At 34.8% G+C, this 12,278-nt stretch overlaps 1 protein-coding gene across 4 annotated transcripts in view; it reads right to left on the bottom strand.

The window, feature by feature from the left end:
- Positions 1 to 12,278, bottom strand: part of CAMSAP2 (calmodulin regulated spectrin associated protein family member 2) — a 112,206-nt gene that overhangs the window by 48,802 nt on the left and 51,126 nt on the right. For all 4 annotated transcript variants that reach the window (XM_012459556.2, XM_064360214.1, XM_012459557.2 and 1 more), the window contains exon 3: positions 723 to 884. In XM_012459556.2, coding sequence (XP_012314979.2) covers positions 723 to 884 — 162 coding nt within the window. The remainder of the gene's footprint in view (positions 1 to 722; positions 885 to 12,278) is intronic.

Below are 12,278 nucleotides of genomic sequence, written 5' to 3'. Positions count from 1 at the left end.
AAAAATTTCCAAGAAGAGGAATCCACAATCAATTCAATCTAGTGCAAATTGTTCAAGCAAACCTAAGAATCCTCTAATTGGAATGAAAGAAAATTATTTCATTCTTGAAATGAATTCAAAAAGTATTTACTGAACACCCACTGTATAGTTCACTATTAGGAGTGTTCTGAATTTTGTCACTATCTGCTATGAACAAGATTAATTAATAAGAGTAATTATAAATATTAGCAGGGGGCCATGGCTCATGCCTATAATCCCAGCATTTTGGGAAACCGAGGCCAGTGGATCACTTGAGGCCAGGGGTTTGAGACTAGCGTGGCCAACATGGCAAAATCCCATCTCTACTAAAAATACAAAAATTAGCTGTGGTGGCGGCAAATGTCTGTAATCCCAGCTACTTGGGAGGCCAAGGCACAAGAATTGCTTGAACCTGAAAGGTGGAGGTTGCAGTGAGCCAAGATATTGCCACTTCACTCCAGGCTGACAGAGCAAGACTCCATCTCAAAAAAAAAAAAAAAGAGTAATTATAAATATTGCTGAGTATATAGAAATCTATTTTCATCATTTTAAGCTTTTTTTAATAAAGAAATTTTAATATATTTTACAACTTAAGTTTGCACATTGATTTAAAACAAAAAGAGTAATGAAATGACAATGTACAATTTAGAATTTCATGTTTTCTGGCTATGAGATGCAATTTACTCAAGTGAGTATAATCCTACCTTATTTATCCAATACATGACAGCATCCTCGATATCATAGGGCAGATCCGTGGCTTGGAAAAAAGCTGAATACTGTTGAGCACACGCAATCACTTTTTCTATACTGACCATTTCTACCGTGTAAGCCATCATGAGGGTATCTATCATGGCCAAATGTGCACTCTGAAAACATAAAACAAGAAAAAATAGTTTTAAAATTATACTTAGAAATTGCTGTTTATATATTTTGAAATGTTAATGACATCTCTTAACAAGCAGCAGAAAAACCACAGAAGCCTTAATAAGAAAGCATAAATTGTACATGCTAAAGATTTGCTAACTGACCCAAACTAATTTATTATTCAAATACTTATTGAGGATCTATATTTAAAATACTCATTATCTTCGACTCCAAAGATGCTTCTTTTTCTGTTTTTCCTATGTTTTTAATGTCATAGTTGCTTACTCAGTAATACAACTTACCAACTTCAGAACCATCTTTGATGGTCCTTCCTCATTCTTCCCACCCACATAGTAAAAGTGTATAGATTCTATATCTTTCAAATCTTCCCTCTTCCTCATTCTGACTGTCACAGTTCCAATTCAGACCAAAATACTTCTACACCTGAACAAGGCAAAAAAAGTTCTTTAATTGATTTTCCTGCCTCCAACTTCTTCCTCATCTAATTCATCTAGGACACACAAAAACTGTTATAGATGGTTCTAAAAAAAATCCCAAACATCACGTAAGTATATAAAGTGCCCCTCCTCCAGCAGTTTCTTCAGTCTAGTATATATTCCTACAAAAAAGTTTAATGCCTATCAAGTATGTATACATTTACACTGTTTGGCATTACAAACAATGTTACAACATTGTATTTCCCCAGGGATAATTCTTAGTTGTGGTTACTGGTTCCAAGGACAACCACAGTTTAAGTTTTGATAGATAATCGTTAATCTACTCTCTAGAAAGGTTACACCAACTTATCGCCCACCAACAATGTTATCAGCCTGTTTCTATACATTTTTGACATTAGATATTATTCACTTTTAAAAATCTGTATCAACATGAAAGTTTAAAAGATCCCACTCTTGTTTGACTTTACAATCCTCATTATTCCTGAAGATAAGCATCCTTTTATGTGCTTTAGCAACAATTTGTATTTCTTCTTTGGAAAGCTACCTGCTCAACTCTTTTGCCTATTCTTCATTGATATGTAAGAACTCATTATATATTAGGTACTTTAGCCTTCTGTCATTCAGGTAGCAAACACTTTCCCCTAGTTTGTCTCTAGACTTTCAACTTTAGAGTACCTTTTGTTGTAGAGTTTTAAATATTTACTTGGTAAAATCTGTTAATCTCAATGTTCTCCTTTATGGCTTTGGAGTAGATAACATGTTTATAAAGGTCTTCTCTAACCCCAAAATATAGAAATATTATCCACTATTTTTTCTATAACTTTAATTCCATCTAGAATTTTTTTGACAATGTTATAAACTAGCGGCTAGATGGTTTTTTTCCAAATCAGAGACTGCATCATATCATTCTCTCATAAAGTCTACCTCATTTTCTACATAATGAAGTCTGAACTCCTTAACAGAGGTAAAGTTTCTTTCTTATTAGCTGGTTTGTACTTGTTAGTCTATCCTTATAATCTACCACTTCCTTCTCCAATCGGCTACCAGTTTTCAAGCTTTTGTGCCCTGGCTTTTTGTCCTCTTAACAATACAAAGTTTTGTCATTGGTTTGAATGTTACTCTAATTGTGAAGCTTTTTCCAATTCTCTTTCCAATCAAAAGACTCACTCATCCTATCAATGAGTATAGGGTCCTATAGAATACTGTTTCTGCTTGCATTGACTTCTAAATTATCTAAAGTACGGCATGAGCACTGGTATTTTTAAACAGCTTCCCCACGTGATGCTAATGAGCAGCCAGGGTTGAGAACCACTGATTTCTCTGACATGTGACTCTATCCCTCCAGGTAGACAGTGTAGGACGTTATCTCAGTTATCTTCCTATTCCCTACATCTAACATGATACCTGGCAACTAGCAGGGGCTGAAGAAAGAAAAGGAAGGAAAGAAGCCAGCCTATTGGTTACAAAAAATCTGGAGACAACAGATGCTGAAGAGGATGTGGAGAAATAGGAACACTTTTACACTGTTAGTGGGAATGTAAATTAGCTCAACCATTGTGGAAGACAGTGTGGCGATTCCTCAAGGATCTAAAAATAGAAATTCCATTTGACCCAGCAATCCCCTTACTGGATTACAAAGGATTATAAATCGTTCTACTATAAGGACACATGCACACGAATGTTCATTGCAGCACAGCTTACAATAGCAAAGACCTGGAACCAACCCAAATGACCAACGATGATAGACTGGACAGGGAAAATGTGGCACATATACACTATGGAATATTATGCAGCCATAATATGGCGATGAGTTCGTGTCCTTTGTAGGGGCATGGATGAACCTGGAAACCATCATTCTCAGCAAACTGACACAAGAACAGAAAATCAAACACCACATGTTCTCACTCATAGGTGGGTGTTGAACAATGAGAACACAGGGACACAGGGAGGGGAGCACTACACACTGGGGTCTGTTGGGGGGAAATAGGGGAGGGACAGTGGGGGGTCGGGAGAGATAGCATGGGGAGAAATGCCAGATATAGGTGAAGGGGAGGAAGGCAGCAAATCACAATGCCACGTGTGTACCTATGCAACAATTTTGCATGTTCTTCACATGTACCCCAAAACCTAAAACACAACAAAAAAAAAAAGGACTGAAGAGCTGGGTTTACTCCGGAGGTTGAGGAAGTGAATTCTGATCCTTTAGGAGGTGCGGTTCCAGCCTCTAGAAAACTTAGCAGTATTTACAGGAAAGCTGAGGCTTTGTATAAAGCAGAATGCTTAACATTGGCAATCAAAAAACCAATGGTGACTCCTTCTTACTAAGTCTAACTTATGTGTCATATACTGTACTAAATACTTTATTAATATATTAGCCCTTTCATTTCAAATATTTTTTAAAATAAGGCTGGAGAAAACAGATAAAATACAGTTTCTATAATCCTCAAAACTCTCTAAAGGAAGTATCCTTCATATTTTATATGTGCAGAAACTGAAGTTTAGACAATTAAGCAATTTGTTCAAACCTGTGTGCTCTTTCTACCATATCATGCAGTTGGCAGGAGTTAGGTCATTTTGTTACAAAGTAAAACAATACGTTTCGGAAATGACAAACATAACACAGAAGACAGAAAAATTAGTGTCAATAATTATTTCAAATTTAAACCATATTTTCATATTCTATCTCCTCTTAAGAAGTACTTTCTACACTGCTACTGTCTAACTATCCCAGTTCCTCCTTCAGACTCACAATGTTGCTGCCTTTCTCTTTAGTCATTCATCTGTATGTATCCTCTCTATTATACTCCAGCCCTGGAGAGCAGGGATCCTGTCTTTTTCACTTTTGTTCCTAGACAATGTTTTATGGGTGAAAGTAAATTCGTATTTAATAGGATTAGTAAATTTGTGTTTCATAGCATTAAAAAGCACAATGCTTTTGGATAAAAATGTGGGAAAATATTTCAAGAACCACAAAATCATTCATGTACTCTTAAGACTCCTTTTGGCAATTTGTTTTACAAATACATGAGGAGAAAAAAGCTATATGAATAAAAATGACCATTATTATATTATACAACAAAAAGAAAACAATATCCAATCAAAATGAGTAATTTATGATATATTAAACTATTTAACAATAAGGGAAATATGTACAATATAAAATTGAGTGCAAAAAACAATACCATCCTATAACAATGTTTTATATCTATAAATAAAAATATAAAAAAGGAAGGAAACAGAAGGGAACAGAACAGAAACAAGAAAAGCAGAATATCATACCATCATAATATTTGAATACCACAGACAGACACAAACACACACACACACACACACACACCAGAAAGGGAAAATGAATGAATAAAAGTAAAACTTAGAAATTACCTTGTTATAGTATGTAAGAAACACAAATAAAATCTATAGTTTACTTCAAGAACTGGGATAATAAACACTAAGTACAATTAATAATACATTTTCAGAACAAAGCTCATTTCACTGATTAATTTCCTAAATTTAAAAAACAAGTTTCTAAAAAATTCTACTATTGTGCTATAGTAATTTCCACATGATATTCACTCACTTTAAGAACACTTACATTTTAGTGTGTGTGTTTTTTTTACTTCTTAACTTTACAATATGAGATAGTGATAATTTAAAATTATGTATAACAGGAAGTATATACATAATGGATTTTAAAAAATAAACTCAAGGCTAAAATCAATCAGTTTGGAGCTATGATAGCTCCAAATAAAATATATGCATTTAATTGCTTACCTAAAGCATTCAGATCAGAATAATAACAATAGCTGGCTGGGCGCAGTGGCTCATGCCTGTAATCACAGCACTTTGGGAGGCCCAGGCAGGTGGATCACCTGAAGTCAGGAGTTGACCAGCCTGGCCAACATGGTGAAACCCCATCTCTACTAAAAACACTAAAAAATTAGCTGGGTGTGGTGGCAGGCACCTATAATCCCAGCTACTTCGGGAGGCTAAGGCAGGAGAATTGCTTGAACCCGGGAGACAGAGGTTGCAGTGAGCCAAGATTGTGCCACTGCACTCAAGCCTGGGCAACAAGAGCAAAACTCTGTCTCAAAACAAAACAAAAAAACAAACAAATGAAAAACCAATAGCTAACACTGTCATGTGTCACCTACTGTTTTCAGCATGTAATGTTCTCAACATTTGTATAAAGTTAATTTAATAAAATAATCTTGTGAGGTAAACACTATTACCATACCTATTTTACAGATAAGAAAACTGTATAACCTGTCCAAGGTTACACAGCAAGGAGGCAGTGATCTAGGGATTCAAACTTGGAACTCTGCCTCCAGAGCCCGTATCACCGAACATCACACCTGCAGACTGAATCCCAACCTCTGCACCTTGACTCTCAGTGTTGCAGTAGTAGGCAACGGCAGCAGCAACAGAAATAACAGTGTACACTGCGACCACCAGGTGGCAGAGCACAGCATGGCATCTAAGAGCAGCAGTAGGAATTCTAGTTATGGAAGAAAAAACAGGAGAGCTACTTGGCATTTCAACGAAAAGCAAAGGATTTAGGGAATGTGGAATCCCAGGGACTTTACCAGGTGAGAGCTGAAGTACCATCCAAAGGCCACCATTAGCTTCTATATCTATGTTACAAGGGTTATATTTGTATCATCTGCAACCAGTGGAGTCTAAGCAAAAATATAAATTACATTTATGTATTAGAAATGAAGGTTAAACCTATTAAAGAAAGGAAAGCTTTTAAGTGTTATAAGAAGTTTCTTAGCCTCATAAATTAAGATAGAAGTTCTACTACTGCATGGCTTTTATTATTCCTGCATCAGATTTAGACACAGAACTGAAAAAAAAAAGATCCTAAAATGAACTTAGGTCTTGGACTAATGAAGTGGCTAGAATGCCTTCTATACCCAAGTACTCCCACAGGGATTTAAGAGGAAATACAATACTTAATCACGAACATGAGGGATTAGTTATTCTGCTAAAATGGTACATACCACATATTCATATTATACTCTATAGTTTTTCAAAGTTATTCCAATTTAGAAAATATTTTACATATTTATTTATATAAACAGTTTTCCATACGTTTCATTTATCTTTAATTTACATGGAGATAAAAGTAAAACACCATGTGCAACCCTACTGAGGTGATATATCATTTTATCAATTAGGAAATCTCAAGATGAGTATCTACATTTGGTCAAAGAGTTAGTAAGAGTTAGAACTAGGATTCAAAACCCCAGTCTATTATCAAAGCTCATGTACTTGCCATTCCTCCATGTTGGCCCCAGTATTTCACAATAAATCTTTTGTTATTGCCAAAGAAGTATGTGATGAATTACAACACATTGAATTACTATTTCTAAACTTCTGATACTGACAATTCAAGAATAAACTAAAACCAAGGTTTCCAGTCCAAAGACATGCTTATATAGAACTATCTTGGTTCAAAACGGAATTTAGTTAAAATACAATCCAGTTTTAAACCAAGACAGTTTTACTATAAGGCTGCAGAGATAAAAACCTTGCTATTACCACCATAGTATTATTACTCTCCTCAGCTCAGCTAAGCTAGGGGGTACTAGCTGCTAACACATCAAGCACTGTCCTCCTACCTCTCAAAGCTCAAATTTGTTCCCAGAACAAATAAATAAGTACTAAGACGAGTTAAAGAGATTATGAGAAAGAAAACAAGGATACCATCGATTCTCAAGATTTCATCTTAGATACTGCCATCTGACTCTAGCTTTTAGCTTATGGGTAACTCATCTAAATGTAATTTAGATGGTGTAAGCTTTAATAACCTTCAGATATTTTACAATGTTCTTGCCTTTTAGTACTAGAGGGATTTTTCTGGATAAATTTTGTATAAAGCAAATTTTTGCAAACTGAATTAGTTTGGCATTCATTTTTGCTCCAATTAGAGGAGCAAATATTTGACAGAAATAGTTCTGTTTTGAAAATACACATTTGCTTCAATGCAACTGGAATATTAGGGAACAATCTGAGTATAACATGAATTGCAGTTTGTTTATGCATAGCTTTGTTCACCAGAAACACTAGGTGAATGCAAAAACTCACTCACAGCTGTACTGAGACATGTAGGAATATATAAATGCATACACATCTCAGCCATCTACCACTTACTTCAGTTCACCATGTGTAATATGAACTATACCCTCATCTTCCTCATCTGGTATTATAACGTTCTCTGGTGTTATCACTTTCTGTCCTATTTCAGACAGGACACTTCGCAGTAACTCATGTGCTGTGACCTTTAATGCTACTTCCACAAGAAAACAGCTTTTTTCAAAATGAAATGCCATACATATTACAGTATGTATGTATATTTTAACCATTAAATTGTACCACCATTTTTATTAGATTCCTTATATTTTAAAACAAGAAAACAGTGATCTCACCAGCTTTTTTCATAAATCCTGTGGTGTTTACTGCACAATTTTGCATAGTAAAATTTCCAATAGTGATTTAAAATAAATAAAAAATAACCCAAAGAATCTAGAAACTTTATCAAACCACATATTGAGAGTAATTATTTTTTTCTGGTAAAATAATAATACTGCTCAAATTGCAGTAATGAAAAAATATCTGGCATGGCATCCAGATCAGAAAGAAAGAAGTTAAACTATCCCTATTTGCAAATGACATGATCTTATATATAAAAAATCCTAAGGAATCCGCTGAAACAATTAGAACCAGTAAAAGAGTTCACTAAGGTTGTAGGATACAAGATCAATCTACAATAAGCAATTTCATTTCTAAACACATATATTCACAATAAACAATCTGAAAATGAAATTAAGAAAACAATTCCATTTACAATCAAACAGAATAAAATACTTTGCAATACATTAAAAGAAGTCTAAAACTTATGCTCTGAAAACTAAAAATCATTGTTGAAAGAAATGGAAGATAGATGGAAAGGCATCCCATATTGATAGATAGAAGACTAGATACTACTGGAACGGCAATACTTTCCCAAATTAGTGTACGAAGTAATGGGATCTCTATCAGAATCCCAAGAAGCTTCTTTGTAGAAACTGACCTAAAATTCATCAAACCGATCCTAAAATTCATATTAAAACTCAAGAGACTCACAATAGCCAAAGTAATCTTGAAAAGGAACAAAGTAGGAGGACTTATACTTCCTGATTTTAAAACTTACTAGAAAGCAACAATAATCAAGACAATGTGGTCCTGGTATAAAAACAGATCAATGGAACTGAATTGAGAGTACAGAAATAAACCCATGTATCTATGGCCAATTGATTTTTTTAAAATACAGGTCAGGAATATACACTGAACAGCAAATATTTTAGTAGTAACCTATAAGAAGATTACGGCATTGCTGTTCCAGACATACTGCTATTATATCCAATCTGTATTAAACATAATCAAGACCAAAGAGTGCCACTGCTACTCTGCTACACCCAGGTGGAACTGTGCATGTGGCCGCCCTGGCAAGAGGGGTGACTTTCATGAGATTCAAAACACCTCTCTGAAGAGTTTCAAAATCTTAACAACATGACATATGGTTAAACAACTGATGGCACAAAACTGCTATTTTTATTTTATTTGGACCTCCCTGGTTAGATATATGAATGAAGTATAGAGAGCAAGTCAAGAAGTATGATGGCTAGCATGTGACCATCAGCACACTGATACTGATTTAGATGCTATTTAATTCTACCCAAATTTTTAGGAAGCAAATATTACAGACAAGGAAGTAGTTGAGAGTTCTCTTTCATCTGTTTATGTACAAGTAGATGAGTATCTGGTTTACATCTTGTCATTTGCATTTGGTGAATTTAGTAATCATACTACCCAAGGAAGAAGTGTTTCCAAGATGTTGCTCAAACAAACTGATATTAAGCTTTACTGCAAACTTAACATATATAAAAAACCGTACAGACCAAACATCTATTAAAATGCAAAACCCAGACAGATGAAAGATATGGCTCCTGAGCAGATTCATCAACTTCATCTGGACTATATGTAACTTCAAAGGGCAAATTAAGGGCATTTAATGTGACTCTACTGGATGGACACATACAGGAATTGCATACTAGCAGTCAAATAAATGCAGTGCACAAAGGAAACAGTTTAGAGCAGTCATTCCAAATATGGACGATCATCAAAAAGATAACAAATTCCCTGGCTTCAAATCTTAGAAACTGATTCATTAGATCTCTAGAGAGAGGCCCAAGAATAGCATTCTACCAGGAATCTTGCTTTCACAGTCCTTCACAGCTACAAGTTATTAACCTTTCTACAGGACATTGCCAAGCACATCACTCTACTACAGTCAAAAGCCTTCAGTGACTTCCCAAGGCCTACCAAACAAGTCCAAGATTATTTAAATAATATTAACGTTCTTTAAGATCTTAAAATAATCACTCTTTTCAGGTCTTCTCTACTTCCCCACATAAATCCTACAGTCTAGTAGCATAGGTTAGCAAAAGCAATTTAAGCAGAGTACCTGGGTTTAATCCCAACTCTGCCACTTACTAACTAGGTCATTTTTGGCAAATTCCTTATTTTCTCTGTGCTTCAATACCTCAACTATAAAATGGAGTGACAATAATAGTACAACGCATTTCATGCCCTAAAAATAACACGGTTTATGTCAAGAATGGGATTAGGATAAATCACTCAAAAGCCATACAACTTTATAACCAGGAGGTAATGAGGACTGCCCAGGTAGAATGATCAACATGGCTGGGGGTTGCCACAATACATCCTGAAAAATGCACAAAACCACAGTGTGCAAATGCGGCTGGGACTCTAATCTGAGAATGGACAATGAATGCTGAGATAATCCAGACAGACATGGATCTCAGCCAGCAGAGCCAGATTAAGGCAGGCACAGGAGGCAATACAACTTGATCCTAGCCAAGAACTGCAATATGCTGGGAATGCATACCTCCGGGAGGGGGCATGGGGCAGATGTTCATTTTAAGATTCAAATATGGAAGAATCCTATGGAGACAGCAGTAAGAACTTATGATTATATATTTCTCCTGGCATTGTCATGATGAAAGTGCCTGGCAGTAACACCAAAGCAGCAGCAATAAATACATCTATCCCCAGATCACGGTTTCTAAATAACATTTCCCATTAATATAAACCCAAGGCATCACAGAAAATGGCTGGTTCCAGGTCAGAGACAGGGAAAGAAGAAAGTGAATCTGTAATGTTTGGTTATGTCATAAATAAAAAATTTTCCGAAGATCAATGGGAATATGTCAAAAGGATATAGAAGCCAGCTTGAAGGGGATAATCACTGGCCAAATTTGGGCTCACATAAGTATAAAAAAGACTAGTAACAATAATGAATTATAACACAATGAATAAAAAAAAAGTATCTATTAGTCTCGAGTATTAATCATTAAGGGGAAAGGAGAGAAAGAAAGCTTTTCTTTACAGAAGAATGCCAGCTAAGAAATATAAAAGGAATAACAAATTATAAAATTATCATAATGTAACAACCAATACAGTAATTAATTCAGGCATACATCATCAATAGATGTTAAAACTATTAGGTGGAATGCTACAGGCAAACAATATACATTTAATCTCAAAGTATCACTCGACATAATGCTTCTTAATTACAATTGGAGCAAAGGGAAAAGCGAACAGAGTATCACCAATTATAGGACCAATTGACATGATATGTGTCCTGATAATATTCAGTCAAAAGTATACATCACCATCTATATAGCATTCAATCAGGAGGAAACACACATAACAAGATTACAGGATATTCTACAAGTCAACCTGTTTGCACTTTTCCAAAATATTAATGTCATAAAATATAATAATAAAATAAGGTGAGAAGAGACGACTGTTCTATATAAGAAGAACAAAGAGCAGTAGGTGATCTTTGATTGGCCGCTGGTTTGAAAAACAGCTTGCTTGTAAACATAGTTTTGTGGGACAAGAATATTGAGATCTGTAAATTCATCTACTTATCCCCAATCCCTGGCAATCTCTAATCTGTTCTCCATTTCTATAATTTTGTCATTTTAAGAATGTTTATATAAATGGGATTTATATAGTAGGTAACTTTTTGGGATTGACTTTTTTAAACTTAGCAAGTCTATATGTATTCATACAAGCGGTTATATGTATCAATAGTTTATTTCTTTTTATTGCTGAGTAGTATTCCAGTAGACGTCTTAAGATAACAATTATTTCAGATTATGAAATACAAACACGTTTGTAAATCTAAATACATCAGCTTCACACTGAACATTCAACAAAAACTCTCTCATTTATGCTTTTAGGATTACCAAATATATTAAATTGAAGTACTAAATCTTTTAATATCATGGGCAGACTAATTTTCTCAATTTAACCTACCTTTCTTATGTATGTTTAAAATTCTAAGGAAATTAAAGTTCATAGTCTCAAAAAGAAGAACTCACGTCATATGGCATAAATAAAAAAATTATTTTGAGTCAGTATTATTATTATTATTATATTATTATTATTGTTATTTTGGAGACAGGGTTTTGCTTTGTCACTCAGGCTGGAGTGCAGACGTGTTCTTGGCTCACTGCAACCTCTGCCTCCTGGGTTCAAGCAATTCTCCTGCCTCACCCTCCTGAGTAACTGAGATTACAGGCACGTGCCACCATACCTGGCTAATTTTTGTATTTTTAGTGGAGATAGGGTTTCACCATATTGACCAAACTCAGTATTAACTTAATTTTTAACATATCTAACTAGCTCATACAAAAAGTAAATCTCTAAGAGGATCTTAAAGGAAAAGAATAATAATCACAGGCACTAACTGCAACAGAATACACTTCTGAAAGGACCACAGGAATAAGGTTGTAAATATAACAGATTTTCCTGTTCCCAACTTCCAGTGATACTTCAGGTATCCAACTAAAGCACAAAAAGAAA

The sequence above is a fragment of the Aotus nancymaae genome, unplaced genomic scaffold (assembly GCF_030222135.1).
Source record: "Aotus nancymaae isolate 86718 unplaced genomic scaffold, 86718_ANA_hifiasm-v0.15.2.pri h1tg000039l, whole genome shotgun sequence".
NCBI classification, from domain to species: Eukaryota; Metazoa; Chordata; class Mammalia; order Primates; family Aotidae; genus Aotus; species Aotus nancymaae.
Note: the sequence above shows the minus strand (reverse complement) of the source record. Positions and strands in the feature narration are given on the sequence as shown.